Below are 19,159 nucleotides of genomic sequence, written 5' to 3'. Positions count from 1 at the left end.
TAGTGTCAGCTTGTTCATAGGAAATAATGAGGTTTTGGCCTTAGACTGCCCATGGTTATGTTGGCTTCGCCTCCTCTGGTGCACTTATGACCCCTGCTGACATAAAACTGCAGTCACACCCGTGCTTACATGAATACACAGGCTGTAGCCATTTAAACACTCTGTCAAACAGACCTCAGAAAGAGCTGCATAATTGAGAAAGGCCTCCGCATTATCTACGAACAAAGAAGCAGACTGTTTCGGTGGCGCGTTAATATCAAAAAGAATCAGGCAAACTGGGGCATTTTGGCATTTGACTTACTTTACTTTATTCTCCGTTAATAAAGCAAATGTTCAGGAGAAAACAGTGTTTGTGCCTGGCTAAGTGAGCAACAATAGCAAATATTACCAGCAGATGTTTCTGACAGTGGCAGCAGGTGGAAGAATGTTTTCCTGGTGAAAACAAGGAACATACTTATCAAGCGTCTCTAACATTTCCTTGAATAGAAATACCCGTGGATAACTGTGTGGCGTGTACACATAAACCTGCTGCTGTTGTCGTTCCAACAACTTTGCATGTCTAGATAGGGAAAACCCAACCCGATGTTACTGATAGTACACCACCATATTGCAACATCACTTGTCCTGAGTCAAACTTATGCTGAAATGACACTGAAATCTTTTTTTTTTGGGGGGGGGGGCGTGATTAACTCTTTCATCAAGACAGGCTTAGTCCCGTTTTTGCCTTATTTATGATGTTCATCTGATGAGTGCAACAGCCTCCTCGAATTAATCCAAAGAGCAAGTCGGAAAAATTGTGACAGTGTAGCTTGTGCAAAAAGGTACAAACAGTATTTGGGATATAGCGAGACTCACTGGATTGTGGCACTTATAAAATTTCAGAAGTTTAGTTTAATCTGAAGCTATAAAACATATTTTTAGCAGGAAAACACTGAGTCATCTGCATATCTTCTGTGTGGTATGGGTAAGACATCCATAAATATATATTCCTTCAACAGTAGTTTCAGACAAATTTATTTTACATCAAGAAGCCTCTTGTACTGCTCTATTAACTGTTCTAATAAATAACACATACAACAGCAGGCTGTGATGAGACTGCACCCTTGTCTGTAATATTTGCAGGGACCCTGAATAACAAGTTGGTAATCTGATCTATTGTTGATGTGAAGGCACCGTTGCATATTTATGCCAATAAAACCGGGAATGTCATATAAACAAAACAAAACAAAGACCATGGTGTCAACCAGCCAATGCTTCCCAGCAAGGGGAAAAAAAATCATGGCCTGAAACAACTCTAATGTCACTAAATGAATATACAGAGCAGCTTCTGGTTACAGCTTTAACCAAAGAGCTCCTGGCTATAGTAACACAACAACAGTAACAACAAAGATGGGATTTCTGCTTGGCATTAGCACTAGGCAGAGTTATGCAACACAGATGTGTATAAAAGGGTAAAAACCTGATGTCACATGGAAAAGAACCAACCCATAAGACCTCATTTATCCGTATTTACAAAAAAAATGAAACAAAAACAAAAGGCAAATTTGCCATCTTTTTTTTCCTGACGAGCTAACCATTAAAGAAAAATTCAAATTTAGGAAAACGCCATGGAAATAGTCTAAAGGACATAACCGTCATATGCTCTGTCAACCGTTTAATAACTTTAAAAAACAAAAACAAAAAAACAAGCAGCAATTCATTACACCAGTGTAGCTGAAACATGCCTGCATGAAATGCATGTGAGTAAATGTTAAAAGCATTCAGTTTGGCCCATTCATTGCACATCCGTCTCCATGCTGCTGACTTACTAATACATATTGTAATGTACAGGTTTAACCCGTGACCAGAGTGCAGACCAGACAGTGGCGGCTGCACCCACACAGTTTGATCTTCTTTTGACACTACAGTGGTTTTACTTCCTGGAATTTAAACCGGGGTTTCTAATCCCTGGAGCTCCAGGCATCGGGAAGAGTTGCGACTCTAGAGTGCAGTTGAGGATATCTGTGGCACAGCTCAGGTGAGATGGGAGGCTCTGGGTTACAGTGAAGAGAAAAGCAAACTTCCTGAGAGCAGATTCAAACCCAGAGTCGTGACCCCGTTGTGGTCGTTCAGATAGGGTGTGTAACAATCTGTGTATGTATATTGCGCCTACAGCTGACACGTTGTATGTGTTAACTCCCAGATGTAGAAAAGAGATCAGGTCCCTGGGATCAACCCCAGTTAATGGCATTGCACTGCAAATCATCCAACATCCGCTTCAGTGACGAAACGTGCTGTAACATTCGCTCTGACGGCAATCGCTACGGACGCACAGACACCAACTTCCCGCCTTCACCCACAGTGTTTGTTTCAGATGGAGACATTTCACCTGGAACTACTCATCACTTGGCCTTCCACATATTTACTCACTCTACCGTGTCGTCTCCTGCGTCCAGCTGGAACACACCCGTCTCTTTGTGTTTTTCTTAATGCGTCACCTTTAAAACGCCATCCTCACTCCATGAAAAAGAAAAAAAAGAAGTCTGTGACTGATTTGGAAACCTTTTTCACTTCCACAACGCACCACTGGGCAGATGTGTGCTATTTTCACATGTCAGAAGTGTGGAGAGAAAAAAAAGCAATTGGTTTGGATGCTTCCTTTTTCTCTGTGGCTGCTGCTGCAATTGAGCGTTGTGTACTGTAATCACCCGCCTCTCCACATCCACTCACAGCTGAGGTCAGAGTCCAGTCACACCTCACGGGGCAGCGGCACGGACAAAAGATGTTAAAGGACAATCACGAGGCATAAAAGGTATATAAAAAAATGAAATAAAATAAAATGAAAACCCACAAAAAACAAAAAGAGTGACAGGATAAGTGGAGAGAGCAGCTGGCTGACTGCTGCCAGGTGGCGACCTTTAAAGCTCTTAAAATCTGTCGTTTCCTGGCAGCGCTCGCTGTGCGCGCTCTCTCTCGTGCCAGTGCGAATGAATTCAGAGGTCTGCGTCAAAAACTGCTTTGTCACTATCCAAACTGTCAAGCAGGCAGACAGCTACAAACAAACAAACAAACAAAAACACAAAACTGATCCACATACAGCTGACATCCAAATAAACTGGATGACCTTAAGAACAATAACACCCTGTTTAGCTCTTTGGTAAACCGCGGGCCTAACTCTACATTCTATTCTCTGTCTTTTCAGTCAGTTTCTGCTCTTCTGAGCACTTTCCAACTATCTACCGTACTTCTACAGCTTGTTTTGATCCCCATTTCTTGTGCACACTTCATTATACCTCATCGACACCCCTGCAAAAGTTCACGTCTAAAAGAACAATAAAAACAAAACAAAAAAAACAAAGGGACACGGTAAACCGTCTATCCCGCCATATTCAGCGCTTTGTTTTGGCACAGCAGCTCCTTTTTTTTTGATGATGCAGATACTGGCATACAGCGTGTAGGCTCACTGGAAACAACATGCCATGCAGGGAGGGAGTGTAAACCAGCATCAGCTCAGACAGACAGACAGACAGAGAGGTGGGACAAAAAGACAGCAAGAGAGACGGGGACAGACAGGATGAAAGTTTGATGGAAAACCATAACAGAAAACAACAGAGGCTTGTTATAACTCCAAAGGGCCTTCCAAAGTTTCACTTTCGTGTGTGTGAGTGTGCGATCTTTAACACCAGACGTCACTCTTAAGGTTGGGTACACGCCTAATCTTCAAACCTTCTAGCGAGAATTTGAGAGCCAGTCGCTGTTACCCAGAATAGTCAAGTATCATCCTTCCTTTGACATTATTGTCCACGCTGTGGGTTTGCCAGATACTCAAACTGCGATGGAAATTTTTCCAAATATCTGACCTACGCTGGGAAAAGTTGACGTCCAGCTTGCGTTGCATCAGTGAGAACTTGATATCAGTGTTTGTTCCAAATTCATTTCCATTTCTCACTCTTTTTTCCTCCAGCCAACAGCGGCACAAACAACTTTTGCAAATGAGTAAAAACGTATTTCCTTCTTTTTCATCCGCGAGGCTCTGCTATCACTGTGCAGCCGGCATTTCTGGCGCCTTCATAATTACCGGTATCCGACACTCTCAAAGCCTCCTGTCCACAGTATTCCTGCATCTCAGCGTCAAACCAACCACAGGTAGGAAAGCATGGGTGCAAACCAAACTGCAGCTGTTTAAGCTGCGCTTTATGGTTGTTCTCCTTTAAAATAATAAAATAAAAAGTGTGACATTCGTGGAAAATGTGCACTGATTGAAACTTCCTGCAGTGTATCCAAGAAAGTCCTCAGAAGTTCCTACATTTAACATCCTCTATGTGACGAGCACTGTGCAAGACAGCAGCTGATCGGGGGGTGGGGTTGCTTTTTTTTTAAAACTTTTTTTAAACTTTTTTTTTTAATTACTCTTCTGCGTCAAAGGAATTTGCAAAGAAAAGCGTCTGGACTTCTTTGAGTTGCTTGAAGACGTTTCACCTCTCATCCGAGAAGCTTCTTCAGTTCTAAGGTCAAATGGCCGAGCAACTCAAAGAAGTCCAGACGCTTTTCTTTGCAAATTCCTTTGACTACGATGACCTGGATGACTGAGAACCTTCACAGACACTCTTCTGCGTAAATATCCAGCATCCTGATACAGCATTCATTTTGCAGTAGTCCCACTTGAGAGCAATAATCCAGATGTAAAGATGTGCATTCGTTCAGATTTAGGTACATCATTCCACCTGAGGTCCTTCCTAACTGCCAGTGTTTAGTTTGTGTTGCTCATCTCAAGAGTTTTGTGATGACTCAGGCTGGCAGGTCTGTCCCTGAGGAGATGCGGGTGTTGTCTTTCCAAGCCGTGTGTGTTTGTGTGTGTTTGTGTGTGCGTGTGTGTGTGAGGGTGAGGTCTGCATGGAAAGAAGGACGAGCTTCAGATCCATCGTCCGGAGCCTCTGGTGCGCTGCTGCTTCTTCCTCTTCTTGCACACGTAATAAATCGGGAAAACAACCAACCCTACAAAAACAGAGACGGCAGAAAGTGCAAGAGAGGTAAAACCGCTGTCCTGTCTACAAGCATTAAATATTCTCTGTTGTGCGGCACTGCAAACAAATGTGTTATATGTGGAACTGAAAGGCATCGGAGAGAGACGGCAGCACAACATTGATTCTATTAATGATGAACCCACCATCATGCCTATCAGTCCGCAGAGGACCATCAGTCGGACTTACAGACGCAGGAAACAGATTAACATTAATTACACTAATAACTACAGGTCAGCTGAGGCATGAGCAGTTCACAGTGCAGTCTGATTAGTCTCTAGCTGGATGTTCTTGCAAATGCACAGTACTGTGCAAGTCTTGAGCCCCTGACCTTCCTCATTTGTTTATATTTTGCTGGGAAAACTGGAGCGATCAATTAAAACCTGCAAACATACACGGAGCTTAAAGGGCTTTAAAGTCAATATTTGGCATGACCACCTTTGTTCTTCAACACTGCCCTCTTAGGCAGCTTTCTTTTAGCAGTCTTTAGGAATAGTTCTTCTAGAAGGACATTTAAAGCTTTTATTCTGATGTTGGCTGACTTTTGTTCCATTCTCTGTCGAGATGATGAATCCATGACTGATTGTTTTCCACGGTGTGCTTTTTATTTAAATACATGTATTTTTTTTACTGCATTGGCAGTGTGTTTGGGATCATTTTCATGCTGCAAAATGAAAATGAGGCTTCAGTGAACAAATTTCTGAAGGGGAGATGCATCTCTCGGGTCCCTCTTGTCAGGTCTGTGTTGAATTTCTAGCTATTTCTTAAGTTACTGTTCATCCGCTGTAAATCTCGTCTCTCTCAAATCTTTAGGGGCACAACTTCCAGCTAAAATCTCTTTGGGAATCACTTTGCTGGTGCAAAAATATTATTTCATACCTGTGAAACTGCCTTATCTTTCTTATTTAAAAAAACAGTAGGAACAAATGATGTTTTTGCTATAACAAAGTGCAAATTTTAAAGATAAAACTGAAATTGGTCCATTGCTAGGTTTTCTCTTATGTGTAGACACAACACTAGTTCATCCTTTGTGTTAGCTATATTTTTAAGCTTCAGTGATTTATAGAAAATCCACTGAAAATGGTCAGGTACAGGGACTGGACTGAAAAAGAGTGAAGAAGCAGCCAATGTCCTAAGACAACCTTCAGAAAGCCCAGAGAACTGTTGCTCAAAACCACTTTAAAAGTTACTAGAAAGTTTTGTTCACTGGAAGCCAAATACAAAGAAATTAGGGGTGACTCAAGACTTGCACAGTACTGTCGTTCCAGGAAGCAATAGTTACTCCATTATAGTGTTTCTCTGGATCAACAGCTTTGTCCTTTTTGAACAGAAAAAGTGAACTTTTACAGAAAATAAAAAGAAGCCCATGACCAAAAACAGATGATAAGAGAGCTTCTTAGCAGCCTGGAAGAAAACAACAAGGCGAACCATCTCGCTGATAAGTGTTTACTGCTCTCACCGAAACAGATTAGAGGTCATGTGTGTTTGTAATATGTTACCTATCACCAGCGCGAGAGCTCCGAGCACCACGACCAGCAGAATGACCACAGGAGCTATCAGCACCTTAGAGGCTGCAAAGAGACACAGGCAGAGGAAAGGATGATTGTCATTTTTTTTCTCTTCATAAATTGCGACATTTGGTCATCGGTGAATAGCTGCGGGATGGAAGTTACTGTAACTACAAATGAACTCCATCCGCAGTGTAATGTTCTTTATTAAATGCTACATCTTTGCCACTAGCAGCGCATGGCACGAGAACAGTTATGAGCGCTGTAATGGGCCAGTGGCTCATGTTAAGCGACAAATTAGCTCCCGGTTCACGGGCACCCTGCCGATATAACGAGCTGAAGCTGTCGCTGAGAGCAGAGTGAAAGAGAGCTATCAGAGGGGCTTGCATGTAATTGATAACCGTGAATGGATAATAAGAATGAACATCTGATATGTGATTCTATCATGCTTCATCAGGAATCTCACGAATGAAGTACAGAGGCAGATGTGGATACGTTCACTTCTGTTGTTATTGTGTGGTGAATTCACGTCAATCACTTATAAACAAGAGAAAGTGGTTTATAAGTGCAAGAGCCCCAGGAAAGGCTTTTTCATTAAAGTGATGCAAGCAGTGGAGCTTTAGGGATGGCAAGTCTGCTTAATTACGGCTGTTCCACCACTCTGATCCAGACTGAAATACCTTCAAACTGTTAAAAGTACAAATACCTCTGTTCTTCTCTGTGTTTAATACTTCTTAGCAATCATGCTAAAACACTAAGACAGGATGCTGAACGTGGTAAGGAGTATCCCTACTAATTCTTCCTGCTTCAGTGCAGCCCTTAGACGGTTATAAAGCCTCAGTCTGAGTGTCTTCGCTGTGGTTTCAAGGCGCCGATCTGACTGTGAAGCTGACTTGTGATCAACAAGTCCTTAGCAAATGAGCATAGCCTGGATAATCCTCCTTTCTGACTCTCAGAATGACCATAATTTACAAAATGGACTGCGTGTTTTGTTCAGTATGACCTGAAAGTAACAACTTAGACCATAAAGTCAACAGGAGCGTGATGACTGAGGTCACAGAGAAACAGCAGGTGAGGGCCGTTTGTCCACACACTTCTTTACAACCAAAGGTCTTCGGCTACGTTCACACTGCAGGCGAAAGCGCATCAAATCCGACTTTTTTGACCCTATGCGACCCATATCCGATCATGGTATGACAGTTTGAACAGCACAAATCCGATATTTTCAATTCCGACCTAGGTCACTTTCGTATGTGGTACTGAATCAGATACATATCTGATGTTTTAGAAATCGACTGCTGTTTGAATGGTCATGTCGCATTAAATCCGTCTTTTACGTCACTGACACAAGACAAACGCCAATTGTCAGCACCGGAGAAGACAAACGAGAAAGCATGGCGGCGGAAACTGGAGGCGGAGGCCTTGTTAAATGGCTTTAACAAGGCCATTGTTACAGCACGGGCTCTCTTTTTTTTCCAGTGTCCTTCTTTCTCTAATTAATTTGTCAAAATCTGTCGGTTACGACAATGCAGAAATTGATAGACTGCTGCAACAACACCTACTAGCGCTGTAGCCGCCATTTTTTACTTCCGTAAACAGAGCGCGTTGTGTGTGACGTCTTCTTTTGCGCATGCTGGCCTCTTTGAGGGACGTGAACCGTTCACACTAGAGCACGTTTGCTATCACATTTTATTTGTAGTGTGAACAACCAGACAAAAAAAATCGGATTTGATTAAAAAAATTGGAATTGAGCTTTAAGACCTGCAGTGTGAATGTAGCCTCTGTGCAGCCACAGGAGTCGGCCCCTGCTGGCCATGAAAAAGACTGCAACTTAAAGGCACCTAACACTAACCCGGACTGAAGTTATGGGCTCAATCACTCATTTCGGGTCCCATCAAATTAAAAATTAAGCACATTTTGTAAATCTTGGTCATACTGTGTTTCAAAATGGAGACTTATCTGTGATATGAAACCACACCTTCATTTTCTAACAAGAGGCCAAAAACAACTACAGATTGATTGAAACAACTATACTTTAAGTACAAGTATTTTGGATGTGTCGCCACTTTGAAGACCCAAACTGTCACCCTCAGATGAGAGGGGATTGGTTAGAATGTTCAGGAACAATCCAGGAACCATCAAGGCTCAACCCTGCCGTAAACAGGTAACTTCTGAAACACCAGCGTCACTGTCCACAGTGAAGTTTTACGTCACCATGAACTGAGAGGATGCTTTCCAAAAGATAAGGCCCTGCTCCAAAATCGACACTTTCAAACTCAACTGAAATTTACAGCTACAAGGACAAGTGCCTTCTGGAGAAGAGTTTGATAATCAGACAAAACAAAGATTGAGTTATTTGGCCACAATTACAGGAGGTATGCTAACAGGAGTAAAGCACGGTGGCGGTAGCAGCTGCACTGGCACTTCATACACTGGAGTGCATGGAATATTAAATAAGGAAGACTACCTCCAAATACTTCAACCTCAATTCAATGCAACAGCTCGACATTTGAAACTTGGACATAACTGCTAAATAAAATCTTGTGCTGTATGTATGAGGGAAAAAAATCCTTTCAATAAATTAATGTATACTTTATTGATCCCCGTGGGGAAATTCCTCTCTGCATTTAACCCATTCACTCTGTGAAGCAGTGGGCAGCCATTGGGCACCCGGGGAGCACTGTGTAGGGACTGTACCTTGCTCAGGGTACCTCAGGGTAGCTGTTCAGTGGATTCGAACCCCCGACCTTCCGATCATGTGGCCAACACTCTACCTACTGAGTTATCCCTGCCCCTTTCCAATAATATTCTTGAAACTTTCAGGGACTGCAGTGGTTCTCCCTAATTTCAAAAGCACTGTCCAACTGTCCAAAGCATCAACGCATTACTTTAAAGTAGAAAATTGGGACACGATGCAGTCAAGCACACACATACAGTACTTCCCCTGAGTTTTCTGGGTGTAAGTTGTCTGTTACTTGTTTTGCACACACTTGTGTAACGAACAGAGGGCATTGTCCTAGTCTGAAACTCCTGTGCTCTGACAAGGATGCAAATACATAAAAGCCAGTGACCAGAGTTCACTCTGATCACGGCTTGAGCAAACAGCTCTGTTGTTTAAATCTGTGGCAGAACGGCAGAACACACGGTAACTGCCATAACGGGCCACTCCTAGTTGTAGATATGCAGCTGTGTTAGCATAAAGCTCACTATAGCTGAAAAGAGCAAACATGCTATGAAAACAGCTCTTTATCAATTACACGCAGCAACTTACCACAGACAGAGCCTCTAATTAGCCGTCTCAGATGAGGTTTATCGGGGAGATAGCGATACTTGCAGCCAAACACACTGAGGTTGGATGTGTGGTCCCCAAAAAATCTGCCAGCAAAATGAAGCGAAAGGTGAAATCGCAGAGAAGAGATGGGCGAACAAAGCAGCCAGAGTGAAGAAAGTGGAGCACAACACACCTCAGGTGTCTGTAGCGCTCTCCGCAGCGGTAACAGAAGTTGGTGTTGCACTGCACACAGGTCATATGATCGCATCCCTCCGTACGCTGAATATGAATCTACAGACGAAGATTAAAACAAAGAGAGGTGATGTAACATGCAACACCTGTGAAGTCTCTTTCAGTTTCACACTGTACACTATAAGCATCTAACAGCACCCGCAGTAGTACAGTACATCAGCAGTACGCATCAGGGAGCAGACTTTCTATAACCTCACCAATAACTAGCTTTGAGCAGCTTCTTTTACTTGACACCAATCTGCTGTCTTCATCAAACATGAGCTCCTCTTCCTGCTTCCAGAGCCATGGAGCAGCAGTGTGACAAACACAGATGGAAAGTGTTTACTGTTGTGAGCAAACAGTTCCCATATACCGGTAATTAGCTTAATTTATGTCTTCCTTTAGTCATCTGACAGTCAAATTAGATATTGTGTGGACCAACTTGGTCGTAATGAGACTGCACGATAAGACCAGGCTGGTATTATGGCTAGCAGGGAGATGCCAGTGAGTCTACCAGATATGGTTTTGTGCAGCACACATGGCCATCATTTTTCAGTGTGCTCACCAGTTATGGACTGCCGCTGCCGTTGCACACGTTCTTTTTTTACATCTCTGCATCCATCCTGTTCTCTACAGCGCTCCATCCATCATCTACAACTGCTTCAATGCTTCTTAACCTTCATTGATTCATTCATCTACACCGATAACACCCTCCATCAGTCAAATCCCTTCCCGTGTACAGACACTGTGGCCGCTTTCAGGAGTCCTCTTCCCAAAATGTTGGAAACAAAAAGCTTGTGGCGTCTATCGTTCATCAGTGTCTCACCTTGCACTTGGGGCATTTCTGGGCGTTTCTCTGTCCGTGCTCAATGACACTCGCCCAGGTACGTAGCAGCTTGTCTCCTTTCCTGTAGTCGCGGCATTTGAGCCCGTCATGCCAGGGCGCGTGGCATTTAAAGCACCACACAAACTGGCAATTGCTACACTGGATCTGCAGAGCAGACAGAAAACAGACATGTTTACGCACAAATAACCAACATGCTCAGCCTTGAAACTGGACAACTGCAGTTTGACCAATCACATTGAATGTGTTACTTTTGAGCAGAGGTGCAGATTTAGTACAGGCTATTAATCCTTAAACCAAAATGCATTATTTTAGTAGCCAGCTATTTATATTTATATTCATATATACACATGACCCTTAATGAAATCCCCAAGTTTATCCATTTTCCAACCTATCTGATCTTTTAGTTCCTGTCTCCTTAAGTCTGCCCCTCCTCAAAGGCCCTTTTGATTGGTTCCCCCTCGCCTGGCTTCAGCAAACAGAACCTGCTGCTTTTAAGCTCCGCCTTCTCACCGAGGGCTCACCCAAACCCACACCTCCAGCTGTGTAATAGATGACTACAAGAGGAAAATATGTGCTGATGTCAGCTAGGCACAAGCTGGAAACCAAGGCTTAGGTGTTACTTCACACTGATTACCTTATTATTTTAAACTCTACCCGATTTCATAAGAGCATCTGACATTATAATACACAAATAAACACAAATAACACAAAAGTCCTATTTAAGACCTTTAGGTTTTGGAATTTGCCTGTTTTTCCCCCAGGATTGTGAGGCATTTTATTCCTAAATATTAGAGTTTGCCAGTAGGGAGATGACAGGGAATGGGGGAAGAGAGATGGGAAACGATAAGCAGCAAATATCTGTGTGCAGATGTGAACTATGGATGTGGTTTCGCTTGAACAAATAAAATCATACATCAATAGGGCACCCTGGTCTTTGTTGCTCTTGACGTGAATAAAGGCTTGGGATCTGATTTTATCCACTCGCAGTTAACCAAAGCAATTACTTTTACCCCAGCTCTGCTTTTGTTGCCTAGTGCACACACCAGCGGCACAAGGCACTTCTTAATCACACAGCTCACTGCGACTCACTGCGAGCATCCCTTTTTACTGTACAACATTACGGCAACTGTCATCGCCGGCGCATCAACTTACTTTATACTTGTGCTCGGAGCGGTTGGGGGTGTGCGTCTTCAGAGAAGTGAACTGACTGCACTGGGGGCAGGGCTTTGTGCTCGAATCCAGCAGACTCAGCTCCAAGAAGTAACGATATTTTGCCACCTCCTCTTTGGTCAAATGGGAAATCACCAGTCCTTCCTCCAGGTTGCCACTACACTCCGTGATCGGACAGCTGATAAGAGCTTTCCCCACTCGCACCTGGGGAAAGAACACAGACAGATGACATGGCATCGTGGAAAAATCTGCTTTTAATGCACATAGAGGCTCAGAGGAGGGTATTCTACTTTTAAATGTTACTGATAAACCTGTCAAAGGCTCCACAAAGAAATCAGTAAGCTTCATAAAACATGTGTCACCACTCGGCGGTTTGTTATGGTGCATTTCTCTGACCCAAATCTGCATGCTGAATATATTTACACCACTGATGAGAGATGGTAAATAATTCACCAAAGACCAGAAGAACTGAGGGGCAGAGGGCGGTCGTGCAGCCGCTGGAGGTTAACCTATGACAAAGCGCGCGCACACGGGCACATTAGTGCAGTGTGAGTGCCTGGCACTTGGTAACTCTGAGTGGAACTGATCCACAGTCTGGTGATCCAGTAAAACACTAACTAACCATAAGATCGTGCACTCTGGAAGGAGTGCACTCTTTTATTTAGACTTCTCTTGAAGGCGTGTGAGGCTAAGGTAAACAAACCTGCTCACCAAAAGGCTTTCAAAGATAAAGCCGGATATTTTGACTCTCTGACTAGGCGGTTTCAGGAGGCTGACATGTAATCCTGGAAATTTCCCAATCTGTTATTATCATGAGTCATTAATTTAGCCTTTACAGCGCTACGTGTCAATGTCCGGCAAACACAAACTCATGTCATCTAACCCTACCTATAATGCAGTATGTGATGCAGTAAATGTCACGGGCAGGATAAGAGACAACTCAAATCCCACTGGAAATATTGCCTCCTATTCTTTTACCATCTTTCGTTTCAAACTTTTTTCAATGTGCTTCCTCCCAGCTAGGGCTGATCTTCTTCTCTAGTTCCATTCATCTTTCATTTCCTCATTTTTCTCTCTCGCTCTGTCTCCTCAACACATTAAATCCATCAAACCCTGTGAGACCTGTTATACTGACACACGATCAGGTCTTTTCTCCCTTTGTGTGTGCGTGTGAGAAATGGCAGGCCGAAAACAAAGTACAATAGCATCAACTTCTGATGGTGTCACACCCATATCACCCACCCTCCAAAAAACCCAAAAAACCCAATATTGCATATAAAGTGAGCATATATCATCCAAAGCTGTATTGATATTGTTGCCACAACAGCAGTGCTGGGATGACCAGCACAGACTGGTTGGACAGGTTATTTCTCACCTGCACGTGTCACAGAGTGTGGTCTGCTGAAAATACAGGTGACTTTGTTCTGTGGTTTTAATGTCGTGAGTGAAAACATAAACAAATACAACCAGAAACCTGAGTTTACCGCATTAGCGGTGAACCGTTCACCGACCCGAGTCAGTCCAAGCACCTAAACTGCCACGTGCTGCACGTATTTGAAACCTAGCTGACTGAGGCTGGGTTGTAAACTAACAGCATTGGGTAACATCCAGCTTTGAATCTATTCGTAAGAGCAACAGATGATGTCAGCATGACGTGGACCAAAATGAGGTCATGCTGCCTTAAAGTAAAACAACTGGTAGTAAGTGTTTAGGAATGTATGAGGCTTTAAAAGGGACCGTGTTTGGCAATCTGTGGTTCAATATTTGTACTCTGCACTCTGCTAGGGTAGCTTTGCATGATTCACAGCCCTGTCCCCCTTCCCTCATACCCAACCAGTCAAAGCGGATGCCTGCTCCTTCCTTAGCCTAATTCTGCCTAATTCTAATTCTTCCTGTTAAAAGGAAGTTTTTCCTTCCCACTGTCACCAAGTGCTTGCTCAAAGGGGGTTATTTGCTTGTTGGGGTATTCTCTGTATTATTGTAGGGTCTCTACCTTACAATATAAACCCCCTTGAGGTGGCTGTTGTTGTGAATTGGTGCTATACAAATAAAGCTGAATTGAATTCACAGTAAAATAATTTGACTCACAGGTTCAGCCAGCTTATCAACTGTATGAAACTAGCCGTTTTAGCGCTCTCTTCCTGTTCCCTTTAAGCCAACTTTCAGCTGAGTGCCTGCCTCTGCTAAACTGAACATTTGAAGAGCAGACGGGTGGCTGTGTCCCTGAGATGATCAGATTAGGGATTTTCACTTTTGCTGACATCATACAGAGCACAGAGTCCAAAAAAAATGTCTAAAACTTACTGTTATGGGCAATCTGAAGCCTGAGGTTTTGGCTCATAGGGCTTGCCCATAGTTAATCTGACCTCATGAAACCTCTTGTCACTATTTGTTTAATAAGCCAAAATTGAGAAGCAGTGTATGAAAAACTAAGTAGACCCATACAGCTTCTATCATACGTCTAAGCGGGTACATAGCAGCCAGGTGCTGGTAATCAAATGAACCCCATTGATGGATCTTTATGAAGTGTGAGCACCTCTATGAAAGCAGAGGTTCTGGCAGTTTGCTGGTCTGAAGCATTCAGGTGCGTCTTAACATGCATCAGTAATGATCTCAGAGGAGCAACTACTGCTGCCCGTTAGCCTGGGAAAGGTTATAAGGCCATTTCCAAACAATCTGGAATCCATCATCCCACAGTGAGAAAGACTAAACATGTAAAATGTTGAAGATATTTTTCCCAGGAGTGGATGATGCAGCGCATTCACCTCAACGTTAGACCCTCCAAAACAAAACAAAACAAAACACAAAACAAATTCAACATCTCAGACTCTAAAGTGCCACATTTTTCAAAAACCCAACACAGCCTATCAGCACCTCATAACAACTGGTGATGGAGGGGTGATGATTTGAGTCAACCATGAACTCCTCTGTACACCAGAGTATTCTAGAGTGAAATGTGAGGCCATCAATGCAACAGCTAAAGCTTGGCTCAAACTGGATCACCACACAATGATCTCAAGTAAAGCAGCAAATCTACAGGATGACGACCGAAAAAGAAAAGAATCAATGTGTTGCAATGGCCCAGCCAAAGTCCAGACCTCAACCTGATTGAAATGACCACTGTAAAGACCAACGGGCTGAAAATTCCTCCACAATCATGTGAGACACACAGAAAACAAACACTTCAACTTACTGCTGCTAAAGGTGACTCCACTGAAACACATAGGATACTCAGCTTTTCACACACTGCTTCTGCATTTTGGCTTAATTTTTGTTACATAAATATTGACACAGTGTAATATAACATGTGCTGGTGTTCGTTTAAGAACATGCTAATGTCCTGATACATATAACCTTGGAAATGAAAGCGGGTGTGCTATAGACAAATATGCAATAGCAACGATTAGACTGCCTAGATTTCATTAGGTCTTTATTTAGCACAACAGGAAAGTTGCAGGTTTAATCCCTGTTATAACAACACGGCTGGAATCGGTTCAGTGCAACATCCATCCATCCTGCAATGCCTGACCAAGATCCCAGGAGCAAAAACAAAAACAAACAAACAAAAAACACCAATTCCCAAGTGTCCCATCTGTGACCACATCCATCTGACATAACGCTTCTACTGAGGGTTAAGTGCCAAGCGTGTGTGCAAAAAATTCCACCTCCACAGGATAATGTACATGACCATTTAAAACAAAAATAATAATAAAAATTCACAGTGTGCTCATCAGAGAGCTGGCTTGGCTCTGTATTTGCATGGATGTTCATGCCCTGTTATCAAAGCAAGACAACTGCAGATAAAAATGAGCCTGAATGACTGATAAAAAGTGCGTTATCTATACAGATTAAAGCCAATCTTAGCAACAGTAGCAAGGAGATGAGAGTGCAGCTCCTCCCTGGGCTGTAAAAGCAACAGGGATTATGACTGAAAGATTGCTGACCGGAACAGTCTGATGAAGAAGCCACAAGAAGGCAGAAAATCCATCCTGAAACACTTTATCTCTGGTAAAAAGCATCACTGGCTGGCAAATTGTAATTTTACTGTCAGTGCAACATGAACATGTACAATAAACAGTTATTTAATTTCTCTGTTCAGTGGGCCAGTCAGTGTTTCGGGGTCTGTGTTAGCAGTGGAGCTATTAAAGCAGAAAATAACTGCTAATACGCACAATTTAATATTCGCTTATTTATCGCAGGTCACACAGTCATCGCAGTGCTGACCACTGTTACTGAACACTGCAGAGCTTCCTCACATCGTGCAGGCCTGGTAGGAAGCAGCAATGTGCCTTGTGCTGCAGTCTGATAGCTGTTATACTGGAGAGTAATCAATCTATCAATTATTAATTTTCTTAATGGATCAGCATAAAGCAACAGAGACTCCATACTGACATTTATTATAGTGGAAGAACTCATTCTTCAACTATGACATTGTTGCCTCTGTGTTGACTGCTTCAGCTGTTTTTATCCATCCTTTTCCTCCAGATACCAAAAGGCATTCTGGGAATGTAGGAATCAACCCAGAAGGGGATGATCCCACACTTTGTGCCCCTTTGGGATGCAACTGTACATACTAATACACATAAGAATAAAAGCCTTCTATCTGAAGGTGGGATCCTTCTTAAAGAGCCTGAGAGAAAGACGCTGAATAAGCCAAAGAGCTCTCACAAAGTCCTCTATTGTGAAAACCACCGCTGCCAGGTCCCAATTTTGGTGTGGCATGCGTCTGTGACCCAGATTCACCGAAAAAGTACTCATCACAAGACAAGAAGACCTGTAGATTCTCGCCTTCACTCGTTAATTAACCCTTAACGTGGATCTTTTTGTATGCATGCGAAACACGTGGGGTTTGGGGTCACCACCTGGTATGCTCGAAAGCCAAGCCCGTGCTTCCAAATGTGGATAAAATGCCAAATATAGCACAAGAAAAGTGTGACGGAGAAGACTGCAAAGTTAATGCTGCTCAAGGACACCTCAGCCAGCTGCTGCTGACCGACCCAGCGAGGCCTGCTTCTGGGACAGGCCCCTTTTGTTTTCACTCAGATACCCCCCACTGCTCCCTAACCCAACCAACCTGGGAGCTGACGTAGAGTTTCAGACACTCGTCACACACGGCCTTCCTGCAGCAGGGCAGGGGTGCGATGGTTTTCTCTTCCATGCACACCCGGCAACTGTGCATCGCACCCTCGGCGCCGGCCTGCTCCGCGGACAGCCGGTGGGACAAGTCCCCAAAAGGATCCACCAGGTCGTCCACTGTGTACGGTGGCAGCTCGGGACTCGAACCCGCATCCCGCCCAGTCTCCAAGTCCCGTTCTGACGCGTCCGGTGCGACGGTGTCATCGGAGCAGTCCGTGATTTCGGCGTCTTTTCCATGGCTGTCGTTGGCGATGCAGTAAACGGTGCAGTAGACGTGCTTTTTGGCGCTGACAGACCCCTCCGGAGTGGCCGTGCTGCCGCTGTTGTCACACGTATGATGGCGCTGACCTGTAACGGTTAACAATTCAACTGCCCGAACACCCAAACTCGGTAACTCGCTCGAGGTTGGTTCGTTTTCCACCTCGGCTTCGCCCGTTTCTACGTCCGACTTTGTAGACCCGCTATAATCAGGTCCATAATCTTGAGTGTCGTTAACGCTTCCTTCGTGGTTTTCAAGCTCGGCTCCGCACTGCATCCGACTGCCTCCGTTTAGACGGAAAGAGGGAGATTTTGAATCCCCGAAATTCTTCCTCAGGATGTCGACAGCGCTCGCCCTCCTCCTCGCTCTCCCTCCGCCGTTGCAGTTGTTGTTGTTGTTGCCCTCCGCATCCTTCCCCCCCGGGTCCCTGTCGCTTTCGTCCAGCGATAGCCGGGAGTTTGACCTGGTGACACGTCGGCTCAAATCTCCGAGCGTCCGCTCAACTTTACCGTCCGTGAAGGAAGTTTGTGTCGGCAGGTTGCGGGACAATTTCACCCTCCCCTCCTCGATGCCGCTGATGAAACTCGGCATTTTACAGGCGTCAGCTATCGGGCCGTCATTTTCCATTCCCGATTTAGCTCTCCCCATTTAGAGAGCGGCTCTCTCCCGTGCCGTACCGCCGCCTGCTCGTCTGTCTGCCTCTCACCTAACTCCCACTACCAAAACAAAACAAAGCAGGCAGCTGGCTGCTTCCGGGTGTCGTCGTAAGCGTGCAGGAGAGCAGCGATAGGCCGATGGAAAGCCTAGTGGTGGAGATCGGAGAGAGCCTAACTCCCCTTTAATCTATGGCACCAAATAAAAACAGTGCTCCCGGTGCTAAGTGTGAGGAAGAGGAGCCAGAAGGGCTGGCCCACTGGTTCTTTTGGTTTTTTTTGTCCTAGGCCTTTGTATATGGGTGTCAAACATAACGCCCAGGGGCCAGAATCGGCCCTCTAAAGACTCCAAAGAAAGAGGCCATACATTTAAGTATTTTAATTGCATTTTTATAGGTTTTACTGTGTTTTCCACTGATAAAGACCTCCTCCATTAACATCCATAGTACACGAAGTAAAAAGTAAGTAATAGATAAACATTTAAATGACAGAAAGTTCCTGTTTTTTTTTTCACTAGTTGAAATAAATGATTTTTACTGTAGATTCACTGTAAAAAAAAAAAAAAAAAAAGACAGAAAAAATCAGTTTTTCTCTCAGTCCAGCCTACTGTACAGTTTTAGCAAATGTGAAGGAGCTCACAGATTTTGAACTTTTAACTGTATTTCATAGGTTTTACAGCTTTTCCTGATAAAGACTCTCATTGACATTCATACTACACCAAAGTACTTAACAGATAAACAATTACAAGACAGTAAAGTTCCTGTGTTTCCATTACTACAGCGAGTCTACAGTTTAACAGAAACTTTATATTTTATCATTACAGAACAACATGTGCAATGAACTGCCATAACCTTTTCTGTAATTTAACACATTTATCATTGAGTTTCACTTAAGATTAAAGTGGCCCTCTTATGCGGCCCACAGTGTAAAACAAGTGTGGCATCCCTGCCCTCGTAGGTTCTTCAACCTGTCCTTGTAACGACTGCAGCTCTGCAGCTGGATCTTATAATGCACAGTTAAAATAATTAAATGAAAAAAAAATCCATCAAATAACACTTACATTTCTTTGACATTTCAGCATTAA

General features: G+C 43.7%; 1 protein-coding gene across 1 annotated transcript; it reads right to left on the bottom strand.

The window, feature by feature from the left end:
- Positions 1-283: 283 nt before the first annotated feature.
- On the bottom strand, positions 284-18,285 carry rnf217 (ring finger protein 217). Its single transcript, XM_005449915.4, has 7 exons — positions 17,102-18,285; positions 12,010-12,231; positions 10,837-11,001; positions 9,973-10,070; positions 9,780-9,883; positions 6,500-6,571; positions 284-4,974 (listed from the first exon to the last, which is right to left on the bottom strand). Exons 1-7 carry the CDS (start codon positions 18,068-18,070, stop codon positions 4,892-4,894), a joined length of 1,713 nt encoding a protein of 570 aa, XP_005449972.2. The 5' UTR covers positions 18,071-18,285; the 3' UTR covers positions 284-4,891.
- Between the last annotated feature and the right edge of the window lie 874 nt (positions 18,286-19,159).

This window comes from Oreochromis niloticus, linkage group LG15, assembly GCF_001858045.2.
Source record: "Oreochromis niloticus isolate F11D_XX linkage group LG15, O_niloticus_UMD_NMBU, whole genome shotgun sequence".
NCBI classification, from domain to species: Eukaryota; Metazoa; Chordata; class Actinopteri; order Cichliformes; family Cichlidae; genus Oreochromis; species Oreochromis niloticus.
The sequence above is the reverse complement of the archived record's forward strand: the minus strand, read 5'-3'. Positions and strand labels throughout refer to the sequence as shown.

What these genes read in the sequence shown, in the direction of transcription:
- rnf217 (XM_005449915.4), bottom strand. Translation starts at nt 18,070, where the DNA reads ATGGGGAGAGCTAAATCGGGAATGGAAAATGACGGCCCGATAGCTGAC. An exon ending in AACTCTACGTCAGCTCCCAG is followed by an intron (nt 12,232 to 17,101) that starts GTTGGTTGGGTT and finishes TTCTTTCCCCAG; the next exon opens with GTGCGAGTGGGGAAAGCTCT. An exon ending in AATTAGAGGCTCTGTCTGTG is followed by an intron (nt 6,572 to 9,779) that starts GTAAGTTGCTGC and finishes GTCTCTTTGCAG; the next exon opens with CCTCTAAGGTGCTGATAGCT.